Raw genomic sequence first — 15,416 nt, 5'->3', positions numbered from 1 at the left:
GCCCATGTAGCAGAGTGTTAAGATTTGTACTTGGGACTATAAATGGCCTGGGGTTTTTATGTGGATCTCAGCCAGTAAATCTCTGAGGGAATTTGAAACAAATATCCCTCTGGGACCTGAAGAGTTCCAAAGTGGTCCGTTTTTTTTAACAAGTCCCAATGGGAGTTGCCAGATGAGTTGATAGTGTGTTAGGTAAGCACGGAGACATGCTTCCAGCTGCTTGAGGAAAGTGGTGTCGATGACCTGTATGTACCAAACATTCACTTAGGGAAACTTCGGCACGTGAGGGCCCCTTGAAATTCAAGGGCTGCCCATTCCTTATTCAGCATTCCAGAGCTTAGGCTGAAAAACACACCCATGATGGGTCCTACCCCCGCCCCCACTAAGAGGGCAACAGTGTGAATAGTCTCACAATCACATGACATGATCCAGCTATCTCCTCCTCCCCTGTAAATCAGAAACCACTCAATGGAAGTCAAAGGAATGACTGGGGTCAGGGAGATCAAAACCAGGCTGCAAGGATGCTTCGTTGGATGAAACAGCACATGTACAGATCAATGAAACCGTCAATCACCAGTGAAAACCAGGGCTCCAGTTCTGCTGTACTTATACCGGTGTAACTGCGCTGACCTCAGTGAAGTGACCCCTGAAAGCAGGTGAGCTATAGCTGGGATGAGTGTGGCCCTGTAGCCCTGTGCTCACTGGGAAGGGAACCCAGGTAGCTTCTGGTGATCAGCAACCGGGAGCACTGGACTGGTATTGAATGCTCATGTGCGTGTGCAGATGGGAGCAGACCCCTTTCAGGGAATGTGAATGGGGCTTAGAAAGAAAAGCCTGTCTCAATCAGGAGCTGTGGCAGACACTACGACAAGCCTGTTCTCAGGGCGTCTCCCCATGAGTCCTGCGTGTCGACCTGGTGTCTGCTGCATGTGCATTTGTGTGTCAGTGCTTCTGTCCGCCTGTCAGTCCACAGTCTGTTGTCCTGGGGGGCACATGGGGGGGGGGTTGCCCTGGAGGTTTGCTCCCTCTCTCATTCTCTCCCTCTGCCCTTTCCAGGCCACTTAGAGAAGAGACCTGAAGAAACCCCGGTGCATCCCCAGGGCTTGGACGTGAGGGTCACAACTGTCCTGTGGGGACTCCCCGTCCCGGGTGTGGCTGGCTAGCGGCTTGGGATGCAGCAAGGTGGTGAGCCTCCCCTCGGGCTGAGGCGCCGCGTGGAGCCAGGCTGCTGGGCACGGCCGCAGTCGGGCGAGCCAGAGGCTGCGGGTGGGAGGCTGGGGATCCCTTCCCGGCGCGCACCTCAGAGACCCAGCCAGCCAGGGAGGGAGCCGGGGCCGCACCCCAGTGCTGCCGGGGAAGGGGCAGGGGCGCAGGGAGCTCCGGCTGTTTGGGAGGAAGGACGCAGCCTCTCCCCGCGCGCAGGGGGACCCAGCGGGCAGTGACTGATCTCCACCCGCTGCCCAGAGGTGCTGGGAAGGGAGGAGAGCGCAGGGGGCGGTGCCGGGCTCCCCGGCTGGGGCAGGGAGGTGAGCAAAGGGGGGACCCGGGGCTCCAGCTGTCGGGAGGGAGAAGGGCGCAGGGGGCGGTGCCGGGCTCCCCGGCTGGGGCAGGAAAGTGCGCGGGGGGGAGCCCGGGGTTCCAGCCCTTGGGAGGGAGGACGGAGCCTCTCCCCGCACTGCCCCGGCTGGAGGGGGAGGGACCCTGAGCAGCGGGCAGCAGCGCCAGGGGAGGCGGGTCCGAGCTCCAGCTGTTGGCGAGGGAGGAGCTGCGGGCGCCTCTGGCTGGTGCTGCGCTCACGTCCCAGTGCCGGGCAGCCGGCGGGCGGGCGCGACCATGAGCGGGGCCGGCTCTGCCCGGAGCTGCGACAAGCAGCTGCCGCTGTCGGCCGAGGAGAGCCCGGCCATCAGCGCCGTCATGTTCTCGGCCGGGCTGCTGGGCAACCTGACGGCGCTGGCGCTGCTGGCCCGGCGCCGGCTGGGGCGGCGCGGCCGGCCGCTTCCCCTCTTCCACGTGCTGGTGACCGTCCTGGTGCTCACCGACCTGCTGGGCACCTGCCTGGTCAGCCCCGTGGTGCTGGCCTCCTACGGCCGCAACCGCACGCTGGTGGCCCTGGCCGAGGGCGGGCGGCTCTGCCTCTACTTCGCCTTCGCCATGAGCTTCTTCGGCCTGGCCACCATGCTGGTGCTGTTCGCCATGGCGCTGGAGCGCTGCCTGGCCCTGGGCCAGCCCTACCTCTACGAGCGCTTCCTCCGCCGCCGCTCGGCGCTGCCGCTGGCCCTGCCGGCCCTCTACGCCCTGGCCGCCGCCTTCTGCGCCCTGCCGCTGCTGGGCTTCGGCCGCTACGTGCAGTACTGCCCGGGCACCTGGTGCTTCATCCAGATGCGCCTAGGGCGCGCCGCCCAGGGGGACTCCGGCGCCTGGGAGGCCACCTACTCGCTGCTCTACGCCACGCTGCTGCTGCTGCTCATCCTGGCCGTGCTGCTCTGCAACCTGAGCGTCATCTGCAACCTGGTGGGCATGCACCGCCGCGGGCAGACCTCCCGCCGCCTGGCCTCGCTGGAGCAGCCCGCCGGGCGCCGGAGGCTCTCCATGTCCGAGGAGGTGGATCACCTCATCCTGCTGGCCATCATGACCATCACCTTCATCGTCTGCTCGCTGCCCTTCACGGTGAGTGAGTGCAGGGGCTGGGCCCCCTGGATAACTCCTGCCCGGGGGGGACTCCCGCACCTGGGGCCTTCTCCCCCGGCCCCCTCGCTAACCCCTGCCCTTGGGGGCCTCCTGCACCTGGGGCCTTCTCCCCCGGCCCCCTCACTAGCCCCTGCCCTTGGGGGCCTCCTGCGCCTGGGACCTTCTCCCCCAGCCCCCTTGGTAATCCCTCCCCTTGGGGGCCTCCTGCACCTGTCCCTTCTCTTCTCTGCCTGTGGCTCATACTAGCCTGGTCTCCTGTGGGCTGTTTGGGTTGTTGGGTTTAATGTGCTGGTGCTAAGGGTCTGTGAGACACAGGAGGTCAGACTAGATCTGTGTTTCTTAGTGACCGGCCCATGGACCGGCCCCAGTCCCTGAGATCAAAAAGGTTGAGAAACATTGGATTAGAAACACTGATCTGGGCTTGCAGAGTTGTCCTTTCTGGGTTTAAATTCTGACTCTCCAACAAAATTATTTTTAGTCCCTAAATTAAAAAGAAACCCCTAGAGATGAGGGCCCCGGGCAGCCCCACTGAGTTGCAGAATTAAGGCACAGTAACTCCTCACTTAACATTGTGGTTATGTTCCTGAAAAATGCAACTTTAAGCAAAACGATGTTAAGCGAATCCAATTTCCGCATAAGAATTAATGTAAATGAGGAGGTTAGGTTCCTGGGAAATTTTTTTCACCAGACAGAAGATTTTATATATATATATATAATACACACAGACACACACACACACACACACACACAGTATAAATTTTAAACAATTTAATATTGGTACACAGTGATGATGATTGTGAAGCTTGGTTGAGGTGGAGGAGTCAGAAGGTGGGATATTTCCCTTACTTCTAAATGATGAATGAGCAATTGGCTGAACCCTCAAGGGTTACTCTCTCTACAAGAGGCAGCAGGAATGGAGGGAGATATGCACATTTCCCTTAAGTACACTGCCTTGTTAATTAGATCAGCTTGCTGATAGGCAGCTGCCGCAAGCTTCCTCTGTCCTGAGTCCTGGTCTGTCCCCCCTGCTCTATGGAAGATGGGGTAAGCGGGGTGCAGGAGCAGGGGGGCACCCTGACATTAGCCCTCCTCTTCCTTCCCTCCCCCCTGCACAGCAAGCAGGAGCCTCGGGGAGCAGCTCCAAGGCAGAGGGCAGGAGCAGCACATGACAGTGAGGGGAGGGACACAGCTGAACTGCAGGCAGCTGCTGCACAGGGACCTTAGGGGAGCTGATAGGGGGCTGCCTGTCCACCCTGGTTCCAAGCCCACACCAGCTAGCTGCAACGGGCTGCTCTTCCTGAAAGCAGTGGACAAAGCAGGTGGCTGCCAAACGACAAGGGAGCATTACACAACTTTAAACGAGCATGTGAGGAGTTACTGCCCTAGACTAGACTGAAGCACAAAGATCCTTGCTCTGTTCCTGGCTCTGCCACAGCTTCCCTGACCAAATCTCTTAGGCTACGTCTGCACTGCAGTAAAAGACCCGTGGCTCAGGGCTCCGGGACTCTACAATTGTTGTGAAGTCATTTGGGGTCACTCTGGAGCCCACACCCCGTGAGGGGCAAGGGTCTCAGAGTTCAGGCTTCAGCTTCACTGCCCGAGTCAGCTGATCCGGGCTCTGAGATGGTACCGTGGGCTTTTTATCACAGTATTGGCTCTGTACTTCTGTTTCCTCATCTGTTAAATGGGGATAGCACTTTTCTAGCTCTCCGGGGACTCGTGAGGATAAATCCACTTTCTGGGAGCTGAGAGATGATGATGACAGGGATCAAGATGCTTTCACAGGGCACTGGCATGGCAGATGCTTGACCGAAGTTGCATGGATCAAGTGTAGGCCCATGTCGCTGAGGTTACATGCCTGTGCCACTGGCACTGAGCTGTACCGTTTCGAAGGGGGTAGCAAGATTGAAGGGGTTGGTGCAGTTGCAAGGAAGGAGTTGAGGTGACATAGATCAGTGCACTTGAATGTGTCATAATGAGGGTCACAAATCAGTAGGTCTCCATGACTGTAATTGACGTAACATAGGTCAGTTAAATTGCCAATGTGGAACCGAGGTTGCGTAGATAAATACAGTTAGGTGAGTGCAGGGATGCCCAAAATCACTGGGATAGGGTGGACATGGGTTGCTGTGGTGTCAGTGAGCGTGCATGCATCCATGCGGTTGAATAAGTTTAAACAAGGATGTAGTTTTGCCCACTGAGCCAAGTTTTCAACTGTGAGGGGAAAGGATGCCTCAGCAAATACAGACAGACAACAGCCACTGCGCACACAAACACCCTCACCTGTACACAAATATTAATTTCTATGTGAAAAAGCTGGCTTGCATGGTGTCCCTGGAGCTGAAGATTGTGTCCATAAACAAAGATATGAGATAGGAGAATATGCTCAACACACTTACAATTCATAAGAACTTTGAGCATATACATTACTTTTGACCTGAAGGCATGAAGATGCTTGATAAAGGTATGTCTTTTCCATAGTCAAAAGGTAGGGAAACCGAGGCACACTGAGATTAAGTGTTTTGGACAACGGCAGGTTTGGAAATATAACCCAAGTCTTCTGCTTCCCGAGTTCTAACTGCTACAATGCTGCCTCTCAAAAATATAACCCACGTGACACAAGTAAAGAACTCTAACCATTAGTCTGACTTTCTCTTGCCGTTCGAATTAAGTAGGATCTTTTAGGAGCTGCCATGTCACTCAACCCTTTACTAGTCGACAATATTCAGATAGTTTGATTCTTCCCACTTTTGAGGGAGCAGATGGTTTGGGTGATTTTTTCCTTCTGTTTCTCAATTCTTTTTTCCCTGGGAAAAGCAAAACCTGCCCAGACTGGGAATATGGCCAAAGCTAATTTTACATTCCCGGCGTTAGATTGACATTATCTTTCATTAGCACTTGGAGAGCTGAAAGGCCCAATGGACAAATTAACCACTGGACATGCTGCACCATTATTTTTGCATTTCAAGAGCGTGATAAAGGAAATGTAATAACATCTAGCAGCCTGTTGTGTTTCCTGTGATCTTGGACTTGCAATCATCAGAGCTGCTCCACCACCAATTGATGGGCCTTAAATTTGTTTAGAGGTCTTTAGCTCTGCTCCTAATGGTACTTTCCCCCATCTGGCTGAGTCATGTGCAGACATGAGACATAACTGCTGGTGTGCTTGTGACAGGAATTATCGAAAGTACGTATACATTTGCAATGGGTCTGTTTTGGAAAGGAAGGTTTTTGCAGGCTGGTGAGCAGCATAAAGTGATCAGCTAGTTAAAAATGCTCGATGGTAGAAGTGTATTTTTCTACCAGCCTAGCATTTGTACATAGGATCATTTCATTCAATCAGATATCTAGAAATCCCACTGACTGCCGCAAAGGAGAAATTAAAAATTTGTTGTGTTATCAGGTGAACAAGCATCATGAGCATGGACAAAGGGGACACTGGAACTTTCACTTCAGGACACCATGTCCAGGTGCCAGTACCTAGTTCCTATAGCTTTGAGAGCTGACTCACAACCAGTTACTTTCCTTTTAGCTTTAGGAGATTGTGTTTCTGGTCTACTCTTTCCATAGAAGAACACAGATATTGCCATAGAACAACAGACCAACTAGCTGTAGTTGCAGGTAGCAGAACAGGTCAGTGACCAGTGGTGAAAGGAAAGCATATAAACCCTTATAAATGCACCCAGTTGTACAGTAGCATACCATGTGGGGGTTTCTTCCTGACCCTACCTCCTTCTGCCCTGAAGCATGAGGACTGAAAGTCCTAAATTTATCCAGGTAATATAATTGTAGATACTACTCGTATTCCTTGCCATGCCTAATCTTTTTTTAATTAGACACATGTGGATGATGGTTGAATTTAGTGCCCATGAAGGTGATATACCAATAGCACCAGCTATAATGCCTACCCTGCATAAACAGTTGTAGGGCAAACTTTCCCCAAAACTAACTAAGTCCTGTGTCATGACATGAGTTCTCAGAACATCTGGTGCTTTTAGTGGCTAGAATGAGATGATTCAATTCACTTTCAGCTGCAGCACGTACAGGATTTGAACCCAGGTCGTTAGAAGTGAATGGCTAATGCATTAATTGTCTGTCTCAAACTCTTCAGCTCCTTTTTTAATACACAGCTTTAGAAGTTAGATACATCCGGTCTTGCTAAACAGCTCTGGGTTCATGGGGACCAGGACCTGAGACAGAGCAACTGGTCTCACATGAGTAAAATTTGCTGCATCATCTTCCCAGGAAGGATTGTCAGTTCTTCCATAAAGTAGCAAAGAAGCATATTTAAAGAAGTAACTGATTTTGGCTGCCAGACATAGATTCATACAGTAGGTCAGAAACATTCCACACCCATTGATTGCACCTACACACGCTGGTGAAGGGCACTATAGGCAACCTGCCATTAGACTGGATACAGTAATAAATGATCCCCTAAGCATCTATTGACTGACTTCATTTATCCAAAAATGCAATGATCTCTTGATACGCTCAGCTCAGGGCTAGCTATGAAGCTCAGTGATGGATTCATTTTTGTGGTTTCACATGCTCACATCTGGCAGGGGAGAGGGGGAGTGGAAGGGATGTTTTGAATGGGACTAGTCATACTTGTCTCAGCTTCTTTAAATACCAAAGCCCGCTGATTGGTTCCTTCGGCATGTGAGGAGGAAAATAGGCTCCCTGGGGAATCTTAAATTGCAGGTGTCTAAAGCTGGTACTGAAAAAATCTTCTGGGACTTTGAGGGCAAGCCGAGCCTCTTCCTCAGGCCTTACTTTGGCATCCTCTCCTCGTTTTTCTTTTAGCAACTTGACATTTTGCAGGGCGGAAAATGTGTGAATGTTCATTTTGGCCTAAATTCTTGCCACTGGGTTGTCATGATAATGTAGCCCACTGGCAAATTTAGCACTGCTGGGAGGGATTAGACTGGAGTGGGCAAACTTTTTGGCCTGAGGGCCACATTGAGGTTCCAAGACTGTATGGAGGGCCAGGTAGGGAGGGCTGTGCCTCCCCAAACAGCCTGACCCCTGCCCCCTATCTTCCCCCTCCCACTTCCTGTCCCCTGATTGGCCCCCTCCGAACCTTTGACTCATCCAACTCCCCCTACTCCTTGTCTCCTGACCGCCCCAACCCCTAGCCACATCCCCGCCCTGTGACAGGCCGCATGGGACTCTCACACTTGTCCAACCCCCCCTGTTCCCCATCCCCTGACTGACCCCCGCCCAGAACCTCCACCCCATCCAACTGCCTCCCATTCCCTGTCCCCTGACTGCCCTCCGGGACCCTCTGTCCCTTATCCACCTCCCCACTCCCCGCCCCCTCACGATGCCGCTCAGAGCAGCATGTCCAGCAGTCATGCTGCCCGGCCAGAACCAGCCATGCCACCGCGCTGCCCGGCAGGAGCTCGCAGCCGTGCTGCCCAGAGCACTGGTGGTATGGTGAGCTGAGGCTGCAGGGCAGGGGGGACAGCAGGGGAGGGGCCGGGGGCTGGCTGGCCTCCCCGACTGGGGGATGGTCCTGCGGGCCGTAGTTTGCCAACCTCTGGATTAGACATTGCTGTTGTGAAACAAGACGGGCAGCCTCTCCTAGAGTGTGTAATCCCACCTTTAACATCACATTGTTCGTGTTGTTTGTAGCACTGCACCTAGTGTAACCTGTCGCCCAAGAAATACGCATTTAAAACCCCTAAACTGAAACTTGACTGAACTGTCCAAACTCCCTTAACCCGAGCTGAAATCTCCTGCTGATGGACCTAAAGCCAAAAGACATTAAGCCCATCAAAATGGAGACAGGCAAAGATGAAGGTCTGAAGTTATGTCTTTAAATAACCTTTTTGTTATTTGCCGTACGTATCAGAGATCTACAGAAAAAGAAGCCACGGGTTCTCGAGTCTAGGCCTGCGTTTCGGGACAGCTGGGCTTCTGTGGCCAGCTGCGTTGCTGAGTCATTCTGTGACCCAGAGCAAATTTCGCCCTCTCTCCGTACAGCTGGGGAGGCAAGGCACAATCAGAACAGCCACCTAGCTTTTAAAACGCTTTGAAACCTTGGGGTGAAAGCGATACCTAGTTGCAAAGTGTCATTACTAAAACAAGGACTTTTGCAGGAGGGACTCTGCATATGCCATGTACAATGGTAATGGTACCTAAAAACAGGGCGGGGTGTTCATGCCCTCTTCATTTAATTTCCTGTTTGGGTGGATGTGACGGGTTGGATCACATAACACCCCTCCCCCCCCCAGGAGCTGCCACCTGATGTGCCAAGACTACCTCTGCTCCTGTTTTCCCTGCCAGCTCAGGACTCCAGCACCCTGTGTTGGAGCAGACGAGAATGTCTGGCTCAGCAAGACAGGGTGCTGGAGTCCTGAGCTGGCAGGGAACAACCCGTCACAGCAGAGCTAGTCAGAAGAGGGAGTCATTGAAGTGTATGTGAGTCCTTTCCATATAAATACATAGTGATGGGGAAACAGGCTTCTCTTTAGACTTTTTTCTCCATATGGAAGTTGTGTGATAGAGCAGGCTGCCACAGCTGATCGAGCCACCCTGCCATTTGGATCCCTGCAGCTACCACACATGTGCAAAGTGTCTGCGTGCTCAAGCATTTTCCAAATAAAGGCTCAGGATCAGTCCTAGGTCCGGTTCTGTTCAATATCTTCATCAGTGATTTAGATAATGGCATGGAGAGTACACTTATAAAGTTTGCAGATGACACCAAGCTGGGAGGGGTTGCAAGTGCTTTGGAGGATAGGATTAAAATTCAAAATGATCTGGACAAACTGGAGAAATGGTCTGAAGTAAAAAGGATGAAATTCAATAAGGACAAATGCAAAGTACTCCACTTAGGAAGGAACAACCAGTTGCATACATACAAAACGGGAAATGACTGCCTAGGAGGGAGTTCTGCAGAAAATGATCTGGGGGTCATAGTGGACCATAAGCTAAATATGAGTCAGCTGTGTAACGCTGCTTTTCTCTTTAACAAATATCATTCTGGGAAGTATTAGCAGGAGTGTTGTAAGCAAGATATGAGAAATCATTCTTCTGCTCTACTCCACACTGCTAAGGCTTCAAGGGGACTATTCTGTGCAGTTTTGGGTGCCACATTTCAGGAAAGATGTGGACAAACTGGAGAAAGTCCAGAAAAGAGCAACAAAAATGATTAAATGTCTAGAAAACATGACCTCTGAGGGAAGATTGAAAAAATTGGGTTTGTTTAGTCTGGAGAAAAGACTAAGGAAGAAGGTGATAACCATTTTCAAATACATAAAAGGTTTGTTACAAGGAGGAGGTAGAAGAATTGCCGCATTAACCTCTGAGGATAGGACAAGAAGCAATGGGCTTAAATTGCACCACGGGCGGTTTAGGTTGGACATTAGGAAAAACTTCCTAGCTGTCGGGGGGTTAAGCACTGGAACAAATTGCCCAGGGAGGTTTTGGAATCTCATCATTGGAGGTTTTTAAGAGCAGATAGACAAACACCTGTCAGGGATGTTCTAGATAATACTTAGTCCTGCCTTGAGTGCAGGGGACTGGACTAAATGATCTCTTGAGGTCCCTTCCAGGCCTCCAATTCTATGGTTCTATCCTTCCTCTCACTACCTGGGGGATAGAAAATGTGTAGGACTATAAAAAAGCCCTAAATCCAGTGATTCTTGTATAACAGGAACATTGATAGAGCTGAGCAAGAAAATAATTTTCCATTTCTCAGGAAATTCTTTGAGTCAACTTCCCCCGCCCCCCATTTCGGAACAAAACTAAAAAAGTTAATTCCCCACAAAAAGAAATTCGGAAAAAAATTACTTTCTGGTCAGAACATTTTGTTCCGATTTTGATATTTAAAAAAAGAAGAAATTTTGAAATGAAAAGTAGTTTTAAAACAAAATCCAAACATTCTGTTCTGCAAACCTTGAAGTAGAATGCTTCATTACTGTCAAAAAGCTTCCCCACCCTCCACCCCAATTAAATAGATGTGTTTCCATGAAGTTTCACTTAACGAATCTGCATTTTGCAATGGAAAAATGTGTCAGAAAGTTCCTGATCAGCTCTATATATTGGTTGCATTGTGTGAGGTTGCTAATACTCTGCCTGTCCTGTGGATAAAAAGAGAATGTCAGTCTTTAGAACTAGTCAGGAATTTTTTAATTTATTTTTAAATGAAAAAAATCAATTTCTTGAAACCTAAACTGTTAATGAAACAGGTTGAAGTTGGACAAATTTCCTGACTTGAAAAAAGTGTTGAGGGAAAAAAAAAAGTTTTGAAGTTGTCTGTGTTGTTTTGACACATTCTACCAAAAAAAATGTAATTTTCCAGTTCAAAATGATTTTTCCTTTTGAAATTTAAACTAATTAGACTGAAAAAGGGTAAAAACATTGAAATGGCAAATCTTTGAAATCAACTTTTTGATTTACCTGAAATGGAAAAAAAAATTTGTTTCTCAGTTCACAAATATTTTCAAGATTTTGACTTTTCATCCCAAATCAAGACACGGAAAAAAATTTGAATTCTTGAAAATATTCACGGGACACAAAAACAGTCTCTCACCCAGCCCTAGTCTTTAGGTCTGCCAGCTTGGTATCTCATTAAAACGAAATTCACTTAAAACAGTGAAAACAAAACATCTGTTGTGAATATAGAAGTTTCTTTGAAGTGGTGTCTTATACTTGTGCATCAGAATATTCCTATGATCAGTCTTGCATTTTATTTTCCTTTTGTTTTACAGATTCGTGCCTATATGAACAAGTTTATGCAAAACGAAGACTATAAGAAGGACCTTCTAGCACTGAGGTTCTTAGCAATTAATCCAATTATTGACCCTTGGGTCTTTGTCATCCTTAGACCTTCAGTTCTGAGGGTAATCCGTTCTGTACTGTGCTGTCAGATGTCCCTAAAGACCCAAGAGAACATGCAGACAACTCCTGCTGCAGAGTCAAAATCCAATAAGCAGATTGACCTTTGCGGGCAGTAGTCCCAACAGCTTTCAGTGGAAACATCTGGAAGATCATGCTGAAATGACTCCTCAGGGTAATGAACAAACTTAGAAGTATAAACACGATGGGAAGCTGTGCTTTTTAGGTTAATAAACAAATACATTTACTGTACGATGGATTGAGCTGCAGTCTGGCTGACAAGACACTGCAGGATTTGTCAAAAAGCATAAGGGGAGTCCATCTAAAGTGAGTATTTTCTATTTATGGGACGGCATCCTAGAGGTTAATCAATAACTGGATTTCTGTTGCCACTAGACAGGCACTTCCATGTTGAACTAAAGACGTGCTGCACCCTAGTGCGTTTGAAACTCTAAAAAGCTAGTGGCTATTTACTGTGAGTCTCGGGCCATGTCTACATCTAAAATTTTGCAGCGCTGGTTGTTACAGCTGTATTAGTACAGCTGTATAGGGCCAGCGCTGCAGAGTAGCCACACTTACAGCAACCAGCGCTGCAAGTGGTGTTAGATGTGGCCACACTGCAGCGCTGTTGGGCGGCTTCAAGGGAGGTTCGGGGAACGCGAGAGCAAACCGCGGCGAAGCTGGTCTCCTTTCCCGGTTTGCTCTCTCGTTCCCCGAACCCCCGAACAAGCAGGTCTCCTTCCCTGCGGTTTGCTGGGTGGTTCGGGGAACGCAAGAGCAAACCCGGGAAAGGAGACCAGCTTCGCCGCGGTTTGCTCTCGCGTTCCCCGAACAAGCAGGTCTCCTTCCCTGCGGTTTGCAGGGTGGTTCCGGGAAACGCGAGAGCAAACCGCGGCGAAGCTGGTCTCCTTTCCCGGTTTGCTCTCGCGTTCCCGGAACCACCCAGCAAACCTCAGGGAAGGAGACCTGCTTGCTCGGGGTTCGGGGAATGCAAGAGCAAACCGCGGCGAAGCTGGTCTCCTTTCCCGGTTTGCTCTCACGTTCCCGGAACCACCCAGCAAACCTCAGGGAAGGAGACCTGCTTGCTCGGGGTTCGGGGAACGCGAGAGCAAACCGCGGCGAAGCTGGTCTCCTTTCCCGGTTTGCTCTCGCGTTCCCGGAACCACCCAGCAAACCTCAGGGAAGGAGACCTGCTTGCTCGGGGTTCGGGGAACGCGAGAGCAAACCGGGGAAGGAGACCAGCTTGATTACCAGAGGCTTCCTCAGGTATGCTGGGATACCTGCTTATTCCACGGAGGTCAAGAAAAGCGCTGGTAAGTGTCTATATTTGATTACCAGCGCTGGATCACCAGCGCTGGATCCTCTACACCCGAGACAAAACGGGAGTACGGCCAGCGCTGCAAACAGGGAGTTGCAGCGCTGGTGGTGCCCTGCAGATGTGTACACCTCCTAAGTTGCAGCGCTGTAACTCCCTCACCAGCGCTGCAACTTTCTGATGTAGACAAGCCCTCGGAGACAAATGTTTTCTGTAACACTATGCCTTGTGGTACAGTTTGGTGGGGAGACACAGAAGAGTTAATCATATAGCTTTGGCTTATTGGTTTGTGGCGAAACCCACCAAGTCCTTATTAGCTTCATGGAGGCTTAACTAACCATTTATCTAACTACTGAAACTGAAGTCTTTAGACCCCCTCTTGTATTTCTGTCTCGGAGATATCTGTATTGCCATGTGCCTTCGTATAACTACAATCCTGCCCTAGGGTGCGGGGGGAGCAGGAAGGCTAAAGCTAGCGCCGCTTCTTGTCACTCTATTTTCCAAGTGCCCACAAGCTAGGGGAAGAAAAGCCAGTTGGGTTTCTGTCTTGGGGCCAAAGCTATTAGGAGGGACAGAAGCAGGGTTACAGCTCTCTGCTCCAGAATCCTGATTTCTCGAGCATGGGTAGGGTCATGCTTAATGGTGGGCAAATATCAGTTGAGCCCCCCGGTGCTGGAGCACTCAGCCCTTCCCCACCACCTCCTCAACAACCTCTTGGATCGAAGGGCTTTGCTTTGGGCTGCAACCAGATGCCCATCCCCCACCTATTTGTGCTGGTAGGATAAGGAGCCGAACATGCTTCTAAGCATGCGGCTGATGCATCCGCTGGGGTACGGCCTGCTGCCCGTCAGTGCTGGGAGAGGTGGCTGCTTGTGCAGAAGGAAGGAGACTTCCCATGCCAGGGGTTTTCAAGGGGCCCCAACACCTTTTGTATCAAAGTGCCTCTTCCCATGCAAGCCTGATACAGCCCTGTGCGTGACCGGTCTTTGCAGCCCCTGCTCATAGGCATTTTCCCTAGAAGGCCGGGGAAGAAATACCATGCAAGACACTGACGTAATCATCACATCTCATCCTAGGTAAAGCTGAGAGAAGGACAGCGGGAAGGCTTAAATATCAGCGTCTCATAGGCTGGCTGCTCCAGAGTCGCTGTCCTCACTGTTTCAGAGTGGTAGCCATGTTAGTCTGTATCAGCAAAAAGAACGAGGAGTCCTTGTGGCACCTTAGATCGGAAGATCACCGATGGATTGTAGTTTCCTCTGGAAGGCAGTGATGTCTCGAAGATAGCTGGGAGTGCTAGTAGCATAGGGCCTGAGGAGGGAATCTACATAGTCAGACAATCCTGCTGTCAGGGTGCCAGTGCCTGAGATGATGGCGCATCCAGGATTTCCAGGTGTATGGATCTTGGGTAGCAGATAGAATACACCTGCTCAGGGCTGGAGGGGCGTGTCTGTGCAGATTTGTTCCTGTGCTTTTTCAGGGACTTTCTTGAGCAGATGGTGTAGTTTATTACTCACACCTTCTTGTCAACTGTTTGTAGTGATAATCAGGATGGCCCATTTCAAACGTTTTTTTCTCCTGCTGATAATGGCCCACCTTAATTGATTGCTCTCGTTAGAGTTGGTATGGCAACACCCATTTTTTCATGTCCTCTTTGTGTGTGTGTATATATATATATATATATATATATATCTTCCTACGGTATTTTCCACTCCATGCATCTGATGAAGTGGGTTTTAGCCCACGAAAGTTTATGCCCAAACAAATTTGTTAGTCTCTAAGGTGCCGCAAGGACTTCTCCTTCTTTGACCTCACTGTGATTCTAACCAGGAAGCTGCCTTCATTTTACATTATGGGCCTGCTCTCACAGAACCCATGGGGAGCTTTGCCATTGAGTTTGATGGAAGCAGGATAGCTGTCTCCTGTCCAAGCCCACCGTGTGCTGGAAAGACCTTTTTCCTAGAGTGGCTGGCCCCGATTCAGGAGAGCACTTACGTTCTCGATGCTTTTCTTAATCAGGGCCCTAAGTTATGTCTTAAAGTCCCTCCTCTGAAAAAGATACGGTTTCCCTTAAGCATCGCATGTAAAGCAGGTTTTCAGACAGACTGTGGTATATTGTAGGTGACGCTGATATAAGGATGTTATTGTAGATCAGCAGCTGTCCTTTTGTCTGCTATGCCATGGAGGACCCAGAGGTTCAGAGAGGGGTGGAGAGAAAATTGCCCCAAAAGAATTCCACAGGGTAGACATGAGGGCACATTTTGGAGGGTGGAGCTAAATTGACCCCATAATACGGAGGATAATGTTAGTTACCTAGGTCCGTAGTTCTCAACCTCTGCCCTGCCCAGATCCCCTCTCATTTAATGAGATGGGAGTCTCAGGATGACCATGATCCACTGACAACCTAATAATACCCAATTCTTATTCTAGTACCTTTCCTCAGTAGATTTCAAAGCACTTTACAAAGAAGGTCAGTAACATTTTGCTCACTGGGAAACTGAGGCACTTTTTTTCTTCGTTAAACGAAAGAAGTTATTTTTATATGATAGCGTTATTTCCAATGGTCCATGGGGTT

General features: G+C 49.9%; 1 protein-coding gene across 1 annotated transcript; it reads left to right on the top strand.

The window, feature by feature from the left end:
* Positions 1–1,758: 1,758 nt before the first annotated feature.
* PTGER2 (prostaglandin E receptor 2) lies at positions 1,759–13,483 on the top strand. Its single transcript, XM_050954730.1, has 3 exons — positions 1,759–2,667; positions 11,403–12,008; positions 13,036–13,483. Exons 1-2 carry the CDS (start codon positions 1,834–1,836, stop codon positions 11,646–11,648), a joined length of 1,080 nt encoding a protein of 359 aa, XP_050810687.1. The 5' UTR covers positions 1,759–1,833; the 3' UTR covers positions 11,649–12,008; positions 13,036–13,483.
* Positions 13,484–15,416: the final 1,933 nt, after the last annotated feature.

Source organism: Gopherus flavomarginatus, chromosome 5 (genome assembly GCF_025201925.1).
Source record: "Gopherus flavomarginatus isolate rGopFla2 chromosome 5, rGopFla2.mat.asm, whole genome shotgun sequence".
NCBI classification, from domain to species: domain Eukaryota; kingdom Metazoa; phylum Chordata; order Testudines; family Testudinidae; genus Gopherus; species Gopherus flavomarginatus.
Note: the sequence above shows the minus strand (reverse complement) of the source record. Positions and strands in the feature narration are given on the sequence as shown.